The 24,253-nt window shown below is 40.8% G+C and overlaps 1 protein-coding gene across 9 annotated transcripts in view; it reads right to left on the reverse strand.

Annotated features, from left to right (window-relative positions):
• PRDM16 (PR/SET domain 16) overlaps window positions 1–24,253 on the reverse strand; it is a 557,902-nt gene that overhangs the window by 468,511 nt on the left and 65,138 nt on the right. For 3 of the 9 annotated variants that reach the window (XM_069948439.1, XM_069948438.1, XM_069948437.1), the window contains exon 1: window positions 23,340–24,169. The exons of 3 other annotated variants lie outside the window; for them this stretch is intronic. In XM_069948439.1, the coding sequence (XP_069804540.1) occupies window positions 23,340–23,376 (37 nt within the window). In that variant the 5' untranslated portion in view covers window positions 23,377–24,169. Of the gene's footprint in view, window positions 1–23,339; window positions 24,170–24,253 lie in introns of those variants that run through there. 3 more of the 9 variants (XM_069948448.1, XM_069948444.1, XM_069948446.1) reach the window with 3 other exon arrangements.

Genomic DNA, 24,253 nt, shown 5'->3' on the forward strand with positions numbered 1-24,253 from the left:
ACTCCCCAGCCTGATCATTTACGTAGTTGTTATTATTATTATTATTATTATTATTATTATTTATTTTATTTATTTATTTATTTTACTACTATCTTTTTTCTATCTATATTATAAAATAATCCTGATATCTTGCAGTTTTCATTCTCACCACTGGGGCTAAAACTAAGCTGAGACTTCCTGTTGTGTCTGTGGTGATAAGAAGAGGCTGCAGTAAAGTGATCTGTACAGCATTGCAGCGTCATGTGACACCAGTAGATAGAGGAGACAATAGCAGCTCCCTGTGGAATGACCTCTTCAAAGGTCACAGAGCATGCTCAGTAATGTTTTAGATTCATCCCAAGGGGACAGAGTCTTTCTATTATTGTCTATGTCCATGAGTCTTGCTGTAAAGCATGTCACTAAATGCTGTTAAAACAGCACAGGCAAGATGGCCGCCCCCATAACAATGTACAAAGTTAAAATAAAAAAATGAAAGTCAGAAAATAGGAACAGATTGGAATAAAAGAACAAGTTTTCGTATCTGACTCTAATCAGTAAAAGAAATTTAGACACATTCCCTTTAAAGAATATTTTGATGTCATAGAGACACGTTTTCATCCTTGGGGGTCCAGAGGCTGGGATCCCATCTGATCACTAGAACAAATGGGCGCTCGGCACCAGGGATCTTAGTGTATGGTATACGGATAGACTGTAAGTCTCCAAGGACAAGGAAAGCCAAGCAGAAAGGAATGGCACCGTTGAGGCTTCTTCCTGTTTTAGGTGGGGGGTCTCAGCATCCGGATCCCAACTATGACATGTCAGACTTTTCTGAAACAATAATTACCTATACAGAGCAGTATGCCATAAGTCTAATAGCTGGATTGGTTTAAGGGCCCTATTCCACAGTAACAATAATCGGCGGGATCGGCTCCATTTGGCCCAATTCGGCCGATTATCGTTCGGTGAAATAGAGAAAACGATCAGCCGATGATCGTGTCATCGGCTGATCGTTCATTTAGGGCAAGACCTAAAATCATCGTTCCCCCACCGCGCATCGCTACGGTTGAATAGCGGTGCGTGGCGGGCGACCGACGATTTGAGAAGAAACAGCATCATCATAATACATTACCTGGCTGCAGGGCTTCTTCTCTGCGCTGTCTTCATCCCCGGGTCCCACGCGCTCTATCTTCTGAATGGCCGGTCAGCTGACGGAGCGCTCAGCCAATCACAGGCCGGGACCGCCGCGGCCTGTGATTGGCTGAGTGTGGCCTGTCAGCTGACCGGCCATTCAGAAGATAGAGCGTGGGGGACCCGGGGAGGAAACGGAGCGGAGAACAAGCCCTGCAGCCAGGTAATGTATGATGCTGCAAGGGCATCGGTAACAATGTCCCTGCAGCCCTCGCTCAACGATCATCGGGCCGTGGAATAGGCCCAGTAAACGAACGGCGATCTAGCAGATCGCCTCTCGTTTACATCGTTGATCGGGCCCTCCTCGGCCTGTGGAATAGGACCCTAAGAGGTGGGGAGGCTAATAGGTTTGTCTTTTAAGTAGGGTGGTCTGATGTTTGGTGGCTTAATAGGTGAGACTGTCTAATAGTTCGGGTATAATAGGTTGGAGGGTCTTGTAGTTGGTTGGGTAAATAGATTGGGAGTCTAAAGGATGGAGGGATTAATACATAAGCGGCCGATAGGTGGGTTAATAAGTGACACTGTCCCCCTTTTGTGCATTCTGACATCTCTACACAGGTGTAAAGGGTAAATTTAGCGTTTTTCACACCTTATTTTATATCATACGTCATGGTGCTTGTTCAAGTAATAAGTGATTTTTTATGAACTGCAGATTGTGTTAAGTGGGCGGGGCCTCGCGGCATTAGCGCCACTTAGCCCGCAACGTCACCCGTTGGCCCCACCCCCTTGGCGGCCATTTGTGGGCCAACCTAGAGGGGGTGGGGCCTAGACCTTTAGGCCAGCATGTTTCAATGGCTGGTGAGGGGGCGGGGCCAACAGTGACATTGTGGGCGGGGCTAAGTGGCGCTAATGTCGTGAGGCCCCGCCCACCTAACATAATCTGCAGTTCATAAAAAATCACTTTTTACTTGAACAAGCACCATGACGTATGATATAAACCGCTAAATTTACCCTTTACACCTGTGTAGAGATGTCAGAATGCACAAAGGGGGTTACAGTGTCACTTTAAATACCTTCTACAGAGTTTCATATTCTGATGTAAATCACAATGAATAAAATAAAAAAAAAAATGTCCTCCGTTAATGATTAAGCTATGGATTTTAAAGGAGAAATCCAGTGAAAATTTTTATTAAAGTATTGTATTGCCCCCCCCCCCCCCCCCAACAGTTATACAAATCCCCAATACACACTCGTTATGGGAAATGCTTATAAAGTGCTTTTTCCCTGCACTTACCACTGCATCAAGGCTTCACTTCCTGGATAACATGGTGATGTAACTTCCTGCATAACATGGTGATGTCACTTCCTGGATAACATGGTGATGTCACTTCCTGGATAACATGGTGATGTCACTTCCTGGATAACATGGTGATGTCACTTTCTGGATAATATGGCGACGTCACTTCCTGGATAACATGGAGATGTCACTTCCTGGATAACATGGTGATGTCACTTCCTGGATAACATGGAGATGTCACTTTCTGGATAACATGGTGATGTCACGAACCGACTCCCAGAGCTGTGCGGGCTGTGGCTGCTGTAGAGGATGATGGCAGGAGGACACTGAGGGACACAGGGCACTGGAGGGACACTGAGCATCCCTCTGCCATCATCCTCTCCATGTTATCCAGGAAGTGACATCACCATTTTGTCCAGGAAGTGACATAACCATGTTATCCAGGAAGTGACATCACCATGTTATCCAGGAAGTGACATCCCCATGTTATCCAGGAAGTGACATCACCATGTTATCCAGGAAGTAACGTCACCATGTTATCCAGGAAGTGACATCACCATGTTATCCAGGAAGTAACATCACCATGTTATTCAGGAAGTGAAGCCTTGATGCAGTAGCAAGTGCAGAGAAAAAAGCATTTTATAAGCATTTCCCGTAATAAGTGTATATTGGGGACATGTATAACTTTTGGGGGGATAATACAATACTTTAATAAAAATTTTTTACCAGACTTCTCCTTCAAGAAGCCAAAGCCAAACAAAGTAACTTTTAACATCTGAACAAGTGTTCATTGAGTTGTTCAAAGAATATTCCTGCGCATAAACCTCCTCGAAGTGGACAAAGTAGTATTGTTCATTGGAGTGTTATGTAATCGACTATGAATAAGAAAGCTGGTGTTACACTGATTCATTCCCGGGCACCATTCTTCTACTTCCTTTTGGATGTAAGAGGTTAAAGTGATTTCAGACTGATTCCCCCATTGTGTTGGAGGTGCTGGGGTCTGAGTTTTCTTGTTGTGTATGACCATCATCTAATCACACAGATCATTTTAAAATAAAAAAATATATATATCGGAAATATTAAAGTTTTTTGACAATTATCAGCCTAAGGCTATGTTCACACACAGTATTTTTGCCATTAAATGACGGCCATCCACTAAATTTCAGCAGTGTGTGAACAAAGACTTTCTGTGTTTTCAATCCATTCCTGGCTTTAGTTGGAAATAACTGACCAAATACTGAGCAAAAATACTGTGTGAACATAGCCTAAAAGTATGACCAGTCCCGTGCCAGACATACAAGTCCAATAAACCAATGGTCTCCGAAATGTTAAATATTCAGAATAAGGCTATGTACACACATGGTAAAATAAAGGTAAAATACAGCCATAATTTTGAGGTCAAATATTGAAAATACGACTTTATTTTCGATATAATAATGCGCTCCATTGTCAATGGGAAACTGGAGAGCACTGCACACCCAGTATAGAACAATGACTGTAATTGATTACCACCGTCCAAATAATAAACCTGCTCATTATTTACGGCCTTCTTTCACACAGTACCACCATTTTTATCATCTTTTCACACATTAATGTTTTATTATGTTCTGTATACCGCGCATCCGCATTGCATTTAGTGCATATTATTAGGTAGGGCTACACATAGCGGAAAAGCTGCAGAATCTCTGGAAGGAAAAGCATTTACTTAGCTTAGTGTTAAGATTAATTAAAAAAAAAAATTGAAAAAATAAAAATGAATTAACCCGCGGGGCAGATTTTCAGAAATGTTAAAATTTCACAGCATTTCCACACTAAAAATCTGCAGTGAAAAGCCGTCAGGTTTTCTGTTGGGTCTTGCCGTGCTTCACCTAGTTGTTGATTTCGAAACTGTTTAAATCTTTGCGCTACTGCACTGACACAGCATGTCCGTACAGTAGCACAAAGATTTCATCAGTTTCAGAGCTACTGGCATGATTATGAATGATGATTTCGGGAACTCCATCTCCATATCATCTGTATAAGTGCCCCCTTACCCTAAAGCTCCTCTACAGAAATTTCTGAGCCTTTATTATAACCAGATAGAACCAATACACAGGGTGCAATGGTTCCATCTGGGGGGGGGGGGGTTGTGTTTTTGTTTTTTTATCTTTTTATTTTTTTGTGTCTTTTTGACACATTGACCTTATGCGATAATTTGCAGCACATTCTTTCCATTAATCATTGGATGTGTAAAATGTATATAATATGCATGAAGAACGGACACGTCACTTCTAATATTTTACGTAAATGATGGCACCTATTTCCCATCGCAATGAGATCACATATATGTCTGTGTAATACTTGTGGGTAAAAAATGCCCCATCAAAGCGGCCTTTCCCCATCTACAGCCACATAATGTTATTACCGCCTCCCCCATATAGTCAACATCAGTTTATGTGCTGAGAATAAAACATGGGAAGAAAAAAAAATCTTAAAAGAAAAAAAAACTTAATTTGACCGGAGTGTTTACATGACCTTAGCTTTTAAAAATTTAAATAAGGCCCCTAACTAAAAAAAAAAAAAAAATACCAGAAGCAGAAAACACATGGCCGGCGAGATCTGGATGTCTGTGCAGGAATCTTGTATTTCAGCCCGGAGGCTTAGACTGAACTGCTATAATATAAAGTGGTGTGGTTAATATTTTACTGATCCCTACAATGTAAGGCTACCTTTGTTTCGCGGAATGAGTGTTACTGTTTGATCATTTTACGAAGGTTTGTTAAAACACAGACTGTAAATTTTTATATATTTTTTTTAATAGGAACGTATAGGGCCCTAAACAATTTCTGCTTTTTTTTTTACTATTATATTACTGGGTGTTAAGAAAAAAAAATAAAAATAAAAAAGATGGGGCCATGGCCGTCCCTTGTTCAAAAGCCATTAATGATAATTGGAAAGTCCACGTACATGGCTGTAGGCTCTACGGGCAGAATTTACAATGGGCTCTGTGACACTTACTATTGAAATGATTTGCTTCGCATAACATTGTGCAAACTGGATCCAACTCATTCTGAACATTTTCTTTCCCTTTCTAGCAGGCTGCATTCTACTTAATGGAATTAAACACATCATTCGTAACCGTCCCCGGGGGGGATGAGGAACTGAAACCCACGCTTGGTTTATTTTTTTATTAAAATAAATTGCAGACAGCGCGATGGGTTAATGACATGCAGAATTGGAAAAGAAACATTCCACCGATATAATTAAACCAATTTTCACAGACAAAAACGGGAAAGAACTTTTTTTTTTTTTTGTCTTTTCACTTGTATTCTTTTCACATTTTGACTCCTCCGCCTCTACTACAAATGTATCTTGCCAGTGACGACTAAATTACAGCGGATGACTCGGACTCTTACGGGACGTTACTGGGAAGCTTCATCGAGTCGACGCCAGAAGGCATCAGAATGAGTAAGGAGAACGGACGGGATTCGGAAGCTTTCTAAACATTTTTTGGAATTTATTTGCAGTGTAAGGCTATGTTCACACAACGTTTTTTCAGCTCCGTTTAAAATGACGTCCGTCATTTTGAGTCTAAAATAACGGACTTCATTTAGCTGTCTAGCCTCCCCTGTGTACATGATTCTAGTTTGGTTACTAATTGGCCTTTGGATGCGGCTTAATTGAAAAGTCTATTGAATTTAATAGTAAGAACGGAGAAAGAACGGTGACAAAAGAAAAACTGTGTGTGAACAACTAGTAAAAAATGTCCAATGTTTACAAAAGACGTCCAAAAATAATGATCATGTTCATTATTTTGACGTCCGTGGTAAAAACATCCGTTATTCAATATATTGTGAGCATAGGACGTCCGTCTTTCCATTGACTTCAATGCATTGCAGTTAAATCGCGGCAATAAGGGGCATTTATTTTAAATATCAAAGTCGGACACCTTTTCTCTATTTTTGACGTTGTGTGAACATAGCCTAAGAGGAAATTTAAAGACGTTATCTGAATAAGGAAAACACTATATAGATCATTGCGTGAATATATAAAATAATAAAGAGCCACCACTTACGATACGACATTGTCTCAGCTCAGCCAATCACTGGCCGTGGCACTATCCTCTCTCAGTCAGTGATTGGCTGAGACGAATCCATCTTGGAAGTGAAGGTGTGGGGCTGGAAGACCCATAGGAGGACAATGGGGGAAGAGAGGTAAGCATAGGCTTTTTATTATCTTATATATACCAGCAACGATCTGCATTTAAGATAAGATATAATAAAAATAAATTAATAAAAGTTTTGGATATTGGATAATTACATAATAATAATCATATGGCAGTCGCAGTAAAATCACCGGTTACTGTGATGAGAATCAGTTTCACACCATAATCCATGATGGATACTCTACACCAAATCATTGATTGTGCTGGTGCAGATTTGATGCGGAGTTTCACTACAGATTTTTAAATAATAAAAAAATAAAAAAAAAATCAATGATCCAGATTTACCAAAACTGTCAAAAGCATAAAAAATTAGGGTCTTTTAACATGGCGCTCATTTACTGCCTCACATTGGGCTGTGTTAAAGGGCCCCTAGTCTCAATCAGGTCAAACTATTGCATAACTACAATTCCCATCATGCCTCAAAAGCTTTGAAACAGCTAAAGGGCGGCAAGTTTGACATCCAAATTTAGATTCCAAGAGGTAAATGCAAGCCCACAGACCTCCTCACCACTCCGACAGGTGTTCTTGGCGCTGGTCATGAAGTGGATAAAAAGAAATAAATGAGAAAAAAAGACTTCATAATTTATTACTAAAATCACTACGACTTTCGAGGCCGTACTGGCTTCTTCATCAGGTGTTCATGGGGCTCTGATGAAGAGCTTGTACAGCCTCGAAACGAGTCATGCTTTTAGTAAAAATTATGAAGTCTATTTTTCATGTTCATTTCTTCTTACTCACTTCACGACCTGCGCCAAGAATACCTGTCGGAGCGGTGTGGAGGTTCGATGGCTCACTGTATTACATGGCCTCACACCGATTTCAATGGGCACCGGCCCCAGTAACATATTCCCTAAGGGTTACAGGGTTTAGTGGCTTACTAAGAAATGGTATAAGAGTATGTTGATCGCAGTATGAGTATGAAACATTGCATCTCGGTCTGTTCAGATTGGCTTCTATGTACAAGCACAAGCCCACCCAGGAGTCAATGCAAAAAATCGGTAATTCCATGAGAGTAAACAATGAATGGGTATAAGCTTCAAGCAACAATCCTAACACCAAATGTCATGCCATATACAGACGAAGGGATAAAATAAACTCCGGGGATCTGCTTATACCAGTCGGTTAATTCAATGAGACACTAGTGAGAAAGAGAAGGATTGTTGTCATTGAATGACTGGAGAGCAGAACAATCTGCAACGTCTGGAGGAGGGCCGCCGACATATACACTTCCGTAATCCAAGTACTCTGTAATCCAACAATTATCTGTAAACCGATAACTTGATAAAATGTCCACATATTTCTTATCTGGGCAGGAGTATAAGGAGTATGTGTGTGGAGAGTCCATGGGGGCCTGTTACTGTGAGGAGGAGAATAGGCCCCATAGCTCTACTATACAGGTGTATATGGGCACTCTCATAGAGCTATGTTGCCTCTTATTATCACAGCAGGTTAGAATTGGTCTGAGTAGCTAACAATGTTGATTTTAGTGACAGGTCTTCATCATCATCATCATTCTTATAATACAACAGCAGGGTCATCCCTACACTGTGCCTATGGACTTTATACAACTATAAGTATTGGGTGCTGCAATGGACGTGGGAGGGAACCTTCTAGTTTACAGTAAGTTAGTGTAAATGACATATAGAATACTGTGTAATAAGGGGCGTACATACACATGGTCAAGTGTAAGGACACATGCGACTGTAACAAGGGCCAAATAGTGTAGACACCAGGGTCAGAGCATCTCAAGAGCAACCGGTAGAACGGACAACCGGGGACAGAGCCATAGGGACCCAAGGCTCATTAGGACACTATATACCAGTGTATAGGATATAGTATATAATGGTGTATATGGTAGGTGTATATGATACTATATTATAACAGAAATACATTACAGCACATAATAAGGTATATAGGATAGTAAATCTTACCCTCTATAGGACACTATATACATGTGTATTCTATAAGGTGTATGGTATATGGATACTAATCTATAATATTCTATGAGGTGTATGGTATATGGATACTAATCTATAATATTCTATGAGGTGTATGGTATATGGATACTAATCTATAATATTCTATGAGGTGTATGGTATATGGATACTAATCTATAATATTCTATGAGGTGTATGGTATATGGATACTAATCTATAATATTCTATGAGGTGTATGGTATATGGATACTAATCTATAATATTCTATGAGGTGTATGGTAAATGGATACTAATCTATACTATTCTTAATCATGATCAGACTTACAGGGATAACTATAGGAGAGTATACTGGTTTTATGACTTTCCCTGTAACATTAACCCTCCCAGTGCTGGTTCTGTATACAGCAGTATGTGGCTCCCCGGTAGTCCCATCCTGGGATAACATTGCAGACACAGCTTTGAATTACTCGGCTGCACTGTTGTGAAATCCAATCTGCTCCATCACATGTGAACATTTTACATAGTGCACATATGCTCGGCGGCTTTAGGCTAATAATATAGGTTTGTAAAATAATTTGTGTGTCCATGTGCCCGTGTGCGGTGGAGGAAGAGGAGGAGGAGGAGGGGATGTGGTCTTCAGAAGAAGGTGCCCTTCATGTGAACAACAAGGAAGGGCTAATGTTTGAGAAGAATTTCACAGAGCTTACACTGTGGGTCAACATGAGCCGATGTGAATTCTGCAAACACTGTAGAGCAGGTCAAGCTAAAGGGAGTCATGGTATGGCGATTTAACCCCTCCGGGCCTGGAAAGCCTTGCAGCCATTACTTAATGCACCAGTTCATGCGCAGAATACAAATTTACAGAGGAGGGGGTCAGGGGAGGCTAATCACTAACTTTCCATCTAAAGATGAACTACAAGACTTAGCATAGTCTGCAGACTATCAGCACTAGAAGAGTGACTATGAATGGCGCTCTGGTTGTGTGATATAGGTCGGGTTCTTCACATTGGGGTTTGGCGAAGTTTTTTAACTTGCAACTTGCCAGTGATTACCATCCAGTGCCAAAACCACATCTGTCAGATCACACCGGGAGTTGTAGTGATGCCTCCCAGGACTCCCAGATTTGCTAAACTATAATTCCCAGCATGCCCTCATGCTTCAAGTTGTAGTTTTCCAACAGTTGAAAAGCCACAGGTTGGGGAGCATTAGCTTGGGAGCCGTAGGTTGGGGGACATTACTCTGGGCAATAGTTGGAGAGCCGTAGGTTGGGGAGCATTACTCTGTGCAATAGTTGGAGAGCCGTAGGTTGGGGAGCATTACTCTGGGCAATAGTTGGAGAGCCGTAGGTTGGGAAGCATTACTCTGGGCAATAGTTGGAGAGCTGTAGGTTGGGCAGCATTGCTTTGTACAATAGTTGGAGAGCTGAAGGTTGGGGGACATTGCTCTGTACAATAGTTGGAGAGCCGTAGGTTGGGGAGCATTACTCTGGGCAATAGTTGGAGAGCTGTAGGTTGGGCAGCATTGCTTTGTACAATAGTTGGAGAGCTGAAGGTTGGGGGACATTGCTCTGTACAATAGTTGGAGAGCCGTAGGTTGGGGAGCATTACTCTGGGCAATAGTTGGAGAGCCGTAGGTTGGGCAGCATTGCTTTGTACAATAGTTGGAGAGCTGTAGGTTGGGGGACATTGCTTTGTACAACTGTTAGAGAGCCGTAGGTTGGGGGACATTGCTCTGTGCAATAGTTGGAGAGCTGTAGGTTGGGGAGCATTACTCTGTGCAATAGTTGGAGAGCTGTAGGTTGGGGAGCATTACTCTGTGCAATAGTTGGAGAGCTGTAGGTTGGGGGACATTGCTTTGTACAATAGTTGGAGAGCCGTAGGTTGGGGAGCATTACTCTGGGCAATAGTTGGAGAGCCATAGGTTGGGCAGCATTACTCTGTGTAATAGTTGGAGAGCTGTAGGTTGGGGAGCATTACTCTGGGCAATAGTTGGAGAGCTGTAGGTTGGGGGACATTGCTTTGTACAATAGTTGGAGAGCCGTAGGTTGGGGAGCATTACTCTGGGCAATAGTTGGAGAGACGTAGGTTGGGGAACATTACTCTGTGCAATAGTTGGAGAGCCGTAGGTTGGGGAGCATTACTCTGTGCAATAGTTTGAGAGCTGTAGGTTTGTACAACAGCTGGAGAGCCGTAGGTTAGGGAGCATTGCTCTGTACAATAGTTGGAGAGCCATAGGGTGGGTTTGGTACATTGCTTTCAGGTTAGGGGACATCCTATCATTAGGTGCAATTAGAATGGATCAAACTCCACGTTGAAGCCTAGTCTGCACACCCACCCTTGCATTATTTTTTGGTTTACAGTATTCTTGAAGTCGAGCTCCTGTCCCCTGTTATCAGCCATTCTCTTTGGACGGCCGTGTTTTCTTTATTGGGTCCTCATACAAGCTGCCGGTATTCGGCTTTGTGGCCCTAAGACCAGTAAATGTATGCACACAAATAAATACGCTTTAGGAGAGAACATCACTTTAATGACTGCTGGATCTACCACCAAGGGTGAAAACATTCATTTAGGCTACGACTGCAAAAAGATGTCCATTTCATTCATTGATTTCCAATGGTGACTCCAAAATCCTTCAGCTGCCTCAGTCTGCCACATCTAGCCAGGTCTGTGCTGCTATAGAGTTGTGCTGCTACATTGCAGCGGGGGCCAAGCTATAGGGGGTGAGGGGGAGCATCTGGGCCCTGGTGTCTGAGGCCACATAGGAAGACATCAGTATAGTGACTCTGCAGTATAGAGACCACATCTAGAGACCTTACAGACAGAAAGAACAGGTCCAAAGACGGGCTACAAATATGCTGGAAGGTCTTAACCATAGGACATATTAGAAAATACTTCTAGTCTGGAGGAAAGGAAGGAAAAGATCAAAAACTTTACATATGTTAAAGGGTTAAACAAGGTTCAGGACTGAAGCCTATTCAACGGCTGATCACTGGCCATATTATTCGGGAGAGTATCTGCCTGATTTAGCAGATACTAGGCCCTTAAAATGGGACTTTGAAGGGGTTATCCATAAGTTAAAAAAAAGCAAAGCTACTTTCTTGCAAAAACAGTGCCACCCCTGTTTTCAGGTTGTGTGAGCTCCACTCACTTTAATGGAACGAAGCTGCAGTGCCACAGCCAAACTGAAGGCAGGAAAGGCACTGTTTGTGCAGAATTCTATTATACAACCAGATCATGTGTTTTCAAAATCCATAACATGCCAACATAGCCTGCGTGAATATAAAACAACTTGGGCTAAACATGCATCTATCCTAAGATAAAAAAAAATAAAGAGCACATAAAAGAAGGACAGACTAGATGGACACGAGCTCCTTTTTTTCACCAGTCTTCTATATTTTTATGTTTTTGTTAAGGGTTTAGCATTAGGATGCAGGACTTTGCTTAAAAAAAGAAGATCCCGGAGGCCGGTGGGAGTCCTAGAGCAGCGATCCAGTGCTGGACAGGCACAGGAATGGGTGAGGAGTCGTGGTTATTACATTTCCCCCGCACCTGCTTTCTCCAAAAATCATTGCAGCAGTGGACTTCTCCTTTAATACTGCATAAAAGCATAGTAGATAGTCAGCAGAAAAAAAACCCTGGTCCAACTAGTCTGCTCTATAAGTATTTCCCTTCTTATCATCTTAGGCTAGATATATGTATATACCAGGCAGGTTTACATTCAATTATCTTCTATTTACCAACCACATCTTCTGAAAGTTTGTTCCAAGCATCTACCACTCTTTCAGGAAAGTAATATTTCCTCTTGTTGCTTCTGATCTTTCCCCAAAGTACATTACAGGCGGAAGTAAGTCGAGAACCCATGTGAGCTATGACTCCAGACCAAACCCTCCGGCCGTGATTCCAGTACATATATAGATATACATATATATATATATATATATATATATATATATATATATATATACAGGAAAACAGTAGAGAAAGGCAGCACTCCGGATTTAGTGAATAAAAAGTGGTTTAGTTTATTCACCCAACATGCAACGTTTCAATCTTCTCAATGAGATCTTTGTCAAGCAGATTTTTTGGAGATATATATATATATATATATATATATATATATATACTGTATATATATATATATATATATATATATATATATATATATAAGTATACTGTTAGCTACTCATGGTATACCAACCATAAAAAAAAAAACTATTCACAATTATCATGCAGCCTATGTTTGCTGCCAGGCCTTATCCCTATATGACGTGTTCGGCCACCCACCGACCCTGTACACATTCGCCCTGTTAGGAGATAATTTACTTGACCCAAAATGAGATGAAAATCACAACAAACTGCGGCAGAGTTCTAGAATCCCCGGACTTTTTTTCCCCTCTAATTATACATCTGCTTGATTACTGGAACAGAAACACTTAGTATCGTCTAATTGCTTGAATAAATAGAAAGGATGTTAATAACATTCATTGGAGACATTCGGGACCTGGTAAAATATCAGGTTGGGCACTAAGTAGATGCTAAATGAGTGTATTTCCACAAGGAGGCATGGGGAGGATGTGCCCATGGCTCCACCAGGCCGCATTGTAGGTTACTGTGTGCCAGCAGCAGGGGCGGAGGAGGCTGACGGATATGTAGTCTTGTCTGCTTATATAGGACACACACCTATAGATGCATAGGGGGAGATTTGTCAAACATGGTGTTAGGTGAAACTGCCTCAGTCGCCCCTAGCAACCAATCAGATTCCACCTTTCATTCCTCACAGACTCTGGAAAATGAAAGGTGGAATCTGATTGGTTGCTAGGGGCAACTGAGACTGTGTCACTTTACACCATGTTTGATAAATCTCCGCCATTGTGATTGCACTACAGTGGTAGATCAGTGCTGCGGCTCTGCAGCTTGTGTGAAACAACTCCCAGCATGCCCGGACAGTATTGTAATTTTGTAATAGTTGCAGAGACACAAGTATCAGATCCAAAAAGTATCAGATCCAAAAAGTATCAGATCCAAAAAGTATCAGATCAGTCCAAAAGAAAGCGCAGATCCTGGTCTCCTCAGTAATATATGATACATACAAATTTCCATCATTTCCTGACCCCCAGGTAGTTACAATGATGTGGCACACCTACCATCCCAGGTCACCAAACAAAAAAGCCCACATGGGCCAGTGGGATGTTCATTTCAGAAATTTACCCAGACGCGACCATTCTCAGCGGCGTGCGAAGGCAAACTAAAGTGCTGCGGGGTCTACAGTATTGATGCAGGGCCCCTTATGTGCTGTTAATCAATGCAATGATGTAAATCCTTACAACCATACACCCCCCCATAACAAGGTAACAATGCTCCCCAACCCATACAGATGGTAAGCTCCTATGGGTAGAACCTATGGTTTCACTGAATCCATAAACCCATGGAGGATATTGCTGTATGTACAGGGATAGATAGATAGATAGATAGATAGATAGATAGATAGATAGGAGATAGATAGATAGATAGATAGATAGATAGATAGATAGATAGATAGATAGATAGGAGATAGATAGGAGATAGATAGATAGATAGATAGATAGATAGATAGATAGATAGATAGATAGATAGGAGATAGATAGATAGATAGATAGTTAGATAGATAGATAGATAGATAGATAGATAGATAGATAGATAGATAGATAGATAGATAGATAGGAGATAGATAGATAGGAGATAGATAGATAGGAGATAGATAGATAGATAGATAGATAGATAGATAGATAGGAGATAGATAGATAGATAGATAGATAGATAGATAGATAGATAGGAGATAGATAGATAGATAGATAGATAGATAGATAGATAGAAAAAAAGATAGAAAAAAGATAAATGTGATATGGAATACATGTGTATTGGACGTGTAGTAGTGTTAGCATTGACGTTTTTACAACTAATAAGTAGCAGTAATAGTGGTAACAATATAGTAGTATCAGCAGTAGTATCAGTAGTAGTTGCAATGTTTTGGTGGTGTTTGCACTGGTATTACGCTTGTACTTCTTAGTTGTGTTAGTGGTGATATAGCATTGTTATATTTTAGCAGAGTTGGTATAACAGTAATGGGGGATATAGTAGTGATAAGGCTAATATTATTACTGTTGTTGTTGTTATTATTATTATTATTATTATTATTATTATTAATATTATTATTACTGTTGTTTGTAGTAGAGGCAGCACTACATAATTATTATCAGTACTAGTAACTGCAGTATTGTGTATTACTGGTATTATTAGATCTCTTCTTAGGTGTGGTGGTAATGGTGGTTGTGTATTAGTGTTAGGGTACTATTACACCAAGCAATTTTTCGACGACTAACGATTAACTATAAACGGACTTAAACGACCGCTAAGGCAAACGACCCGAAATTGTTGGCCCAATTACACAGAACGTTGATCGTTACTTATGATCTTTCTTGTGGTCGTTTAGTCGTCGCTATTGCATACGTTTCAGCTGCAAATTCTTATTCCACCGAACGACGTGCGAACGATCAAACGATAACAAATAGGTCCGGATCCTATTAAACAATCATCGATTTCTCGTTGGTCGTTTAATCGTTGCCTGCTATTACATGAAACAATTATCGTTCAAACCCAAACGATTTAACGATTTTTGGAACGATAATCGCTCCGTGTAATACCACCCTTAGGGTCTATTTACACAGAAAGATTATCTGACAGATTATCTGCCAAAGATTTGAAGCCAAAGCCAGGAATGGATTTAAAAAGAGGAAAAATTTCAGGCTTTCCTTTATGACCTGATCTCTGTTTATAGTCCATTCCTGGCTTTGGCTTCAAATCTTTGGCAGATGATCTGTCATATAATCTTTCTGTGTATATGGACCCTTAGGCAGTGCTATTCGTTTATGCTTATTATTCCACCTTTACATAGCATTAGTATAATAGTATAACTAGTAGTATTGTAGCGTTATCAGTGTTATTACTACAGTTATTATTAACATTGGTAATGTAGATGCATGTACTATAGATGATGATTGTGATGATGATGATGATGATGATGATGATGATGATGATGATGATGATGATGATGATGACGACGACACCTCACCCTCTTATCCTATGGATTAATGGAATAGAAAGTCACAATATATTTTATATTTTCTAACAGATTGTCACCAAGTAGACTGCAAACGTCCTTCATCATCATCATCATCATCACCATCCAGTCAAAAGACAACACAGTGTTTCAGCATGGCTTCTGGCAGGATCCTGGATGTATAGCTTCTGCCACCAGTAATTTATTTCCTTCATGGTGTTTAAGATTACAATGGATCTGATGACCAATGACTGAGCAAACCAAATATTATCCACTATAAACTGAAATAAAGTTATAGATGCTCGACCCCCAACCCCCCTGAACATGGCAGAGAACAGAACTAAGGGGTCATCTGCCCAGAAAGGAGAAACTGGGGAAATGGTCTGCAGCATTATCACAGCTTCTCCTGGAGGTATGTTGTCAGTATGCATTTATTCACTCTATCTATCTCCTATCTATCTATCTATCTATCTATCTATCTATCTATCTATCTCCTATCTATCTATCTATCTATCTATCTATCTATCTATCTATCTATCTCCTATCTATCTATCTATCTATCTATCTATCTATCTGTCATCTATCTATCTATCTATCATAAAATCTTTGGTATACAGCTGTATATTGGTCATTGTCATCTGCTTACTCTACAATAACCCTAAAGCAACAAAGTTATATATTAATAAATTGAGTCATAAGAAATTCTCCCAGAATGAAGCATACCAAGACTGGGACCAGGGAGGAGGAACAAAGGAACAAACACCTTTCCACTGATCTGGAGCCAAAAGTTTTAAGAATCAGAATCTGCAGCCTTCAACCAGACACCAGGGTTACAATGTATCAGGCCTATGTGTTAGGCTATGTTCACACTACGTAAAATAATGGCCGTTGTCCGTGCCGCAAAACTACGGCCGTTGTTTTGAGGTTCCCTATAATGACTGCAATGCAATGTAACTACGTCCGTTGAATTCACACTACGTATCAGATAACGGCCGTTGTTTATACGGCCCCGTGGAAAATTAACATGTCTATTATTTCCGGCCGGTAATACTGCAACAACGGCCGTGGATTTCAATGTGGCCGCGAACGCAAAACTTATATCTGCTGAATTAAACTAAACAGGCCTATGTGTTACAGTGTATTAAACTAAACAGGCCTATGTGTTACAGTGTATCAGGCCTTTGTGTTACAGTGTATCAGGCCTACATGTTACAGTGTATCAGGCCTTTGTGTTACAGTGTATCAGGCCTATGTGTTACAGTGTATCAGGCCTTTGTGTTACAGTGTATCAGGCCTATGTGTTACAATGTATCAGGCCTATGTGTTACAGTGTATCAGGCCTTTGTGTTACAGTGTATCAGGCCTATGTGTTACAATGTATCAGGCCTACGTGTTACAGTGTATCAGACCTATGTGTTACAGTGTATCAGGCCTACGTGTTACAGTGTATCAGGCCTACGTGTTACAGTGTATCAGGCCTATGTGTTACAATGTATCAGGCCTATGTGTTACAGTGTATCAGACCTATGTGTTACAATGTATCAGGCCTATGTGTTACAGTGTATCAGGCCTATGTGTTACAGTGTATCAGGCCTATGTGTTACAGTGTATCAGGCCCATGTGTTACAGTGTATCAGGCCTTTGTGTTACAATGTATCAGGCCTATGTGTTACAGTGTATCAGGCCTATGTGTTACAATGTATCAGACCTATGTGTTACAGTGTATCAGGCCTATGTGTTACAGTGTATCAGACCTATGTGTTACAGTGTATCAGACCTATGTGTTACAGTGTATCAGGCCTATGTGTTACAGTGTATCAGGCCTATGTGTTACAGTGTATCAGGCCTATGTGTTACAATGTATTATGACTGTGGGTTACAATGTATCAGGCCTATGTGTTACAATGTATCATGCCTATGTGTTACAATGTATCAGGCCTATGTGTTACAGTGTATCAGGCCTATGTGTTACAGTGTATCAGGCCTATGTGTTACAATGTATCAGGAATATATATATATATACAGCTCCTGCAGTATATTACATGGCCCAGGGTGGGGGTGGTCTCTTCCTGTATTAGGATATATATATGTATACCGCTCCTGCAGTATATTACATGGCCCAGGCTGGCGGGGGTCTCCTCCTGTATTAGGATATATATGTATACAGCTCCTGCAGTATATTACATGGCCCAGGCTGGCGGGGGTCTCCTCCTGTATTAGGATATATATATATGTATACAGCTCTATCACTATATTACATGGCCCAGGCTGGCGGGGGTCTCCTCCTGTATTAGGATATATATGTATACAGCTCCTGCAGTATATTACATGGCCCAGGCTGGTGGGGGTCTCCTCCTGTATTAGGATATATATGTATACAGCTCTATCACTATATTACATGGCCCAGGCTGGTGGGGGTCTCCTCCTGTATTAGGATATATATATATGTATACAGCTCTATCACTATATTACATGGCCCAGGCTGGCGGGGGTCTCCTCCTGTATTAGGATATATATGTATACAGCTCCTGCAGTATATTACATGGCCCAGGCTGGCGGGGGTCTCCTGTATTAGGATATATATATATGTATACAGCTCTATCACTATATTACATGGCCCAGGCTGGCGGGGGTCTCCTCCTATATTAGGATATATATGTATACAGCTCTATCACTATATTACATGGCGCAGGCTGGGGGTGGTCTCCTCCTGTATTAGGATATATATGTATACAGCTCTATCACTATATTACATGGCCCAGGCTGGGGGTGGTCTCCTCCTGTATTAGGATATATATGTATACAGCTCTATCACTATATTACATGGCCCAGGCTGGGGGTGGTCTCCTCCTGTATTAGGATATATATGTATACAGCTCTATCACTATATTACATGGCCCAGGCTGGCGGGGGTCTCCTCCTGTATTAGGATATATATGTATACAGCTCTATCACTATATTACATGGCCCAGGCTGGCGGGGGTCTCCTCCTGTATTAGTATATATATGTATACAGCTCCTGCAGTATATTACATGGCCCAGGCTGGGGGTGGTCTCCTCCTGTATTAGGATATATATGTATACAGCTCTATCACTATATTACATGGCCCAGGCTGGGGGTGGTCTCCTCCTGTATTAGGATATATATGTATACAGCTCCTGCAGTATATTACATGGCCCAGGCTGGGGGTGGTCTCCTCCTGTATTAGGATATATATGTATACAGCTCTATCACTATATTACATGGCCCAGGCTGGTGGGGGTCTCCTCCTGTATTAGGATATATATGTATACAGCTCTATCACTATATTACATGGCCCAGGCTGGGGGTGGTCTCCTCCTGTATTAGGATATATATGTATACAGCTCTATCACTATATTACATGGCCCAGGCTGGGGGTGGTCTCCTCCTGTATTAGGATATATATGTATACAGCTCTATCACTATATTACATGGCCCAGGCTGGTGGGTGTCTCCTCCTGTATTAGGATATATGTGTATACAGCTCCATCACTTTAATACATGCCTTCACTCCCCCCATAGATCATCCACATCCTTACAATGTCTAATGAGAAGGAAAAATCATCTGAACAATCCATTTTATTCCCTGGACATTAATAGGAAATATATGACAAGTAACTGCACACTGTATGGAGCGACGGTTACATAGTATCACACTGACATACAGCAGCATAGAGGATATCACTATCCCAATATATTCTCCATACATACATTGTAGCTGATCAAAAATATATATCAGCGTATTACATTCAAACAATAGATTACAATAGAATAATATGATGGATAAGGCAACTAAGATTATCTATTTCTGTATCTCATATGCATCTATTTTATACTTATTTATATATCTATATATCTCATATCTATCTATTTCTATATTTCATATCTATCTCCTATCTATCTCTATTTATATAAATAGCTAATATCCATTTCTCTCTCTCTCTCTCTTTTTATCTCTTTATCTATCTATCTATCTTTTTCTATATCTCCTATATATCTATCTATCTATCTATCTATCTATCTATCTCCTATCTATGTCTATTTATATAAATTGGCAATATCCATTTCTCTCTCTCTCTCTCTCTCTCTCTCTCTCTCTCTCTATCTCCTATCTATCTATTATCTATCTATCTATCTATCTATCTATCTATTATCTATCTATATCCTATCTATCTATCTATCTCCTCTCTATCTATCTATCTATCTATCTACTATCTATCTATCTCCTATCTATCTATCTTCTATCTATCTATCTCCTATCTATCTCATATCTATCTATCTATCTATCTATCTATCTATCTACTATCTATCTATCTCCTATCTATCTATCTATCTATCTATCTATCTATCTATCTATTATCTATCTATCTATCTATCTATCTATCTATCTATCTATCTCCTATCTATCTATCTATCTAGCTATCTATCTATCTATCTATCTATCTCCTATCTATCTATCTATCTATCTATCTATCTATCTCCTATTATCTATCTATCTATCTATCTATCTATCTCCTATCTATCTATCTATCTATCTATCTATCTTTCTATCTATTCTCTATCTTTCCATCCATCTATGTATCTATTCTCTATCTTTCCATCCATTATATAATTATTATATCTACAATTAAAGACAGTCTTGATATATTTTACCAACAATATTATATAAACTCTATACTGATATATCCTTCCGAGAATAATTTTATTATTTTATAAATCTCTATCCCCATCTGTTGCAGGACTACAACTCCCATGATGGCAGTCTCCGTTACAACAACCTGGCAGCCAGACTGTATGGCACACTGCTCTGTATTTCTGAACCAGTTACCAGCTCCATATAGTGTCGCTTTATCTCTAGGTCCAATAGGTTTAGGTAACAGCTGATCTACCCAGGCAGAGATGTAGCAGAGCGGAATGTGTATAATCATGATCACTGTATAGTGTAGGGTGTTTGCTGTGTCTGCAATCCTATGTATAATCCCAGGGAACACACACACAACGTGATATCACAGCATATAGCCATGTAGAACTCTATATATACTCCCAGCTAGCAGCAGTATATAGCCATGTATAACTCTATATACTGTATATATACTCCCACCTAGCAGCAGTATATAGCCATGTATAACTCTATTTATACTCTCAGCTAGCAGCAGTATATAGCCATGTATAACTCTATATACTGTATATATACTCCCAGCTAGCAGCAGTATATAGCCATGTATAACTCTGTATACTGTATATATACTCCCAGCTAGCAGCAGTATATAGCCATGTATAACTCCTTATACTGTATATATGCTCCCACCTAGCAGCAGTATATAGCCATGTATAACTCTGTATACTGTATATATGCTCCCACCTAGCAGCAGTATATAGCCATGTATAACTCTGTATACTGTATATATGCTCCAAACCTAGCAGCAGTATATAGCCATGTATAACTCTGTATACTGTATATATGCTCCCACCTAGCAGCAGTATATAGCCATGTATAACTCTGTGTACTGTATATATACTCCCACCTAGCAGCAGTATATAGCCATGTATAACTCTGTGTACTGTATATATACTCCCACCTAGCAGCAGTATATAGCCATGTATAACTCTATTTATACTCCCAGCTAGCAGCAGTATATAGCCATGTATAACTCTGTGTACTGTATATATACTCCCACCTAGCAGCAGTATATAGCCATGTATAACTCTGTGTACTGTATATATACTCCCACCTAGCAGCAGTATATAGCCATGTATAACTCTATTTATACTCCCAGCTAGCAGCAGTATATAGCCATGTATAACTCTGTGTACTGTATATATACTCCCACCTAGCAGCAGTATATAGCCATGCATAACTCTATATACTGTATATATGCTCCCACCCAGCAGCAGTATATAGAGCTCTGCGCTGCTGCTCTCCTCCTGTGCAGTCTCAGGGGGGATGGAGAAACCTTAGCTCCAGGCTACTGTATGAACTGTGATCCCTAAAATCCTCCTCAGAAACCCCATAAAACGCAGGGGCCTTGTACTGCACCACACACCTGATTCTAATCAGTCCTCACTCTCCCAAAAATCGCAGAATCTATACAGAAAAGATAGAAGACGCAGAGAGGAGGCCAAGAGCTGCCGGGAACAATCCACCATAGAACAGGAATAATAATAATAATAATCATCATCATAAAAATAATAATAACAATAAAGGAAATATTTAAGGTCAAATAATTACAATATAACTGAACGCAACTTTCAAAATATTTTCCAAAATCTCCTGACGGTTTTATTTTTTAAATTTGTAAAAACGCGTTTTTTTTTATTTAAATAATTTCCTTCTGTTTTGCGCAAAGATCATAGATGGGCGATATATATATATATATATATATATATATATATATATATATATATATATATATATATATTTATTTATATATTGGGGGGGTTAGTTGTGCTGGGCCCTGAAGCTGACCATCGATTCCAGCTCCTCTCCCATCCCAGCTGCGGTTCTATTACCGCCCAGTGTAAATGAAGTGTTGAGGTTAATGTGTTACTATCCTGCGAACATTCCTGTATACCAGCAGCTGGCTGACACTGCTATATACTACATACTCTATCACCTCTAAGAATTTTATATCGTTACATTTCCTATCTGCAATGGGCATAGAGGTAAAAATAAGAAGAAGACATTCTCTATAATCTAGGATCATTTTACTGCACTGTCGTAAGCGATTTAACACAGCAACAACAAAAAAAAGCAAATATAATAAATTAAAAGTAACGTAAAAGCAAAATAACGAAAATACAATTGACAACAAAAGCAAATGCTCTCCAATCTGCTCGTGTTCCCTCCTGTGCAGCAGTCAGGGAAGGGGACACAAAAGCCACAGAGAAACAGAAAGTAAAATCCATCTGACAGGACTGAACTGATCCCTGCACCGATCACACAGGAGAAGAACAGTCCTGATCTCTGCTCAAAGCTCCGGTGTGAATGCAGCCATATGAATATAATATATACACACACAATACACAGGATTACAATGCCCCCCCAGCCCCCCACCTCCCCCCACCCCATCCTAAAGCATCCAATGCACAGAGAACAGGGCAGAATCCTATAGAGAGAGTCTCCACTGCTGGATCCGGGATCCCTGGCTGCTTTGCCCTGAACTTGCTGCTGACTGTTCCCCTCTGTGTACATGGAGTCTGCTCAGGCTGCTCCCTCTCCTCCTTATGTCCTGGGCAGCCCTCTAGCGCCCACTATTTCTACAGCCAGGAATATAATTTCACAACACTTGGAAGGATTCAATAAAGAAAAAAAAGTTGCTCTCCCTCTCGTCAACTTTTCTTTAAGTTTCCTTGTTGCATTTCTTTGCCATTTTCAGGGTCCCCCATTGGATCCAGAGGAGCAGGCAGAGGTCTGTGCGTAAAGACGCATAGGGGCTGTGGATGAGAGGGGGGACCCTGCCTGCCTGGACGGGGGGGACCCTGCCTGCTCTGCCTGCCTGGACAGGGGGGACACCGGGCAGCACTAACCAGCTAGGGGCTAGCTTCAGCTAAGGAAGGGGGCAAGGTGCTGGCTCCCTGCACCAGCTCATCTGTACACACAGGGATCCCCAGGCAGCAGGGAAGGGGATGAGGGGATGACTAGGGTGAGGCACAGGAGAGGAAGGGAAAGCTGCTTACTTTTGGCCAGTTTCCGCGCCCTCGCCTTGGATCTCATCTTGTCGGCTTGTAGATTTCTCTTCTCCTCCTTGAGCCCAGAAGCAAGCTACACACTATCTTCATCTCATAAGCATTGTCAGTTTGGACACCTTTGCACATGCGCACAGAGCATTCAATCTGACACCCTCGCCAGGACTAAGAAAGTTTCCAGTGTAATCATCATCATCATCAGGTTTTTTTTGTCCTCTTCAGATCACTTATCTCCCCCCTCAGCTCTCCCTCCCTGCTCTCCAGCTCCAGCCCTGTACTGCCTCTTTAAGAAAAATCCCATCTAGCCCAGTGTTATTGGCCCCTGGATTGGAGCAGTTTGAGGAGCCAGGTAGCAGTCCCAGCACCCGGGGATGGAGGAACATGGATACTCGGAGAACCTTGCTGCATGGGATGGGTTCCTCAGACTTGTAGGCTTGTATTCTAGCAGTTTGGGATTGTTCTGATCATGTGATTATTAGGCATTGATCAGGCTTTGTCTTTTATTACCTTTCCTATTGACCTGTTTGTATTCTTTTCCCTTTACCTGTGGATGCAATGTAACATATTGATCACTATATACAAGATAATTCCTGTGCTTCCTATTCTCTATAGTTATCGGTTAGGGGGGAAGCAGAAGGGGGTGAAGGGGGTGCTGATCCTTAACCCCTTCCCTGCCAGAACAATCAATGCTCTGCCATCCACCCTCTATAGACTGGGTCAGTCAGTGACTATGGTTTGCTCTGACCCCTGTTTTATTCTTACAGGGTTATTATGGTAATAAACTATGTGTGCTGCTGATATGTTTTTTGTCTCCCCTTGGAAGCTATTGATCTGATACTCCTTCCTTCCTCTCCATCTCTCCTAGCTGGCTGCCATGGACAGGTATGTGATGGGTAAGTCATATA

This window comes from Dendropsophus ebraccatus, chromosome 12 (assembly GCF_027789765.1).
Source record: "Dendropsophus ebraccatus isolate aDenEbr1 chromosome 12, aDenEbr1.pat, whole genome shotgun sequence".
NCBI lineage: Eukaryota > Metazoa > Chordata > Amphibia > Anura > Hylidae > Dendropsophus > Dendropsophus ebraccatus.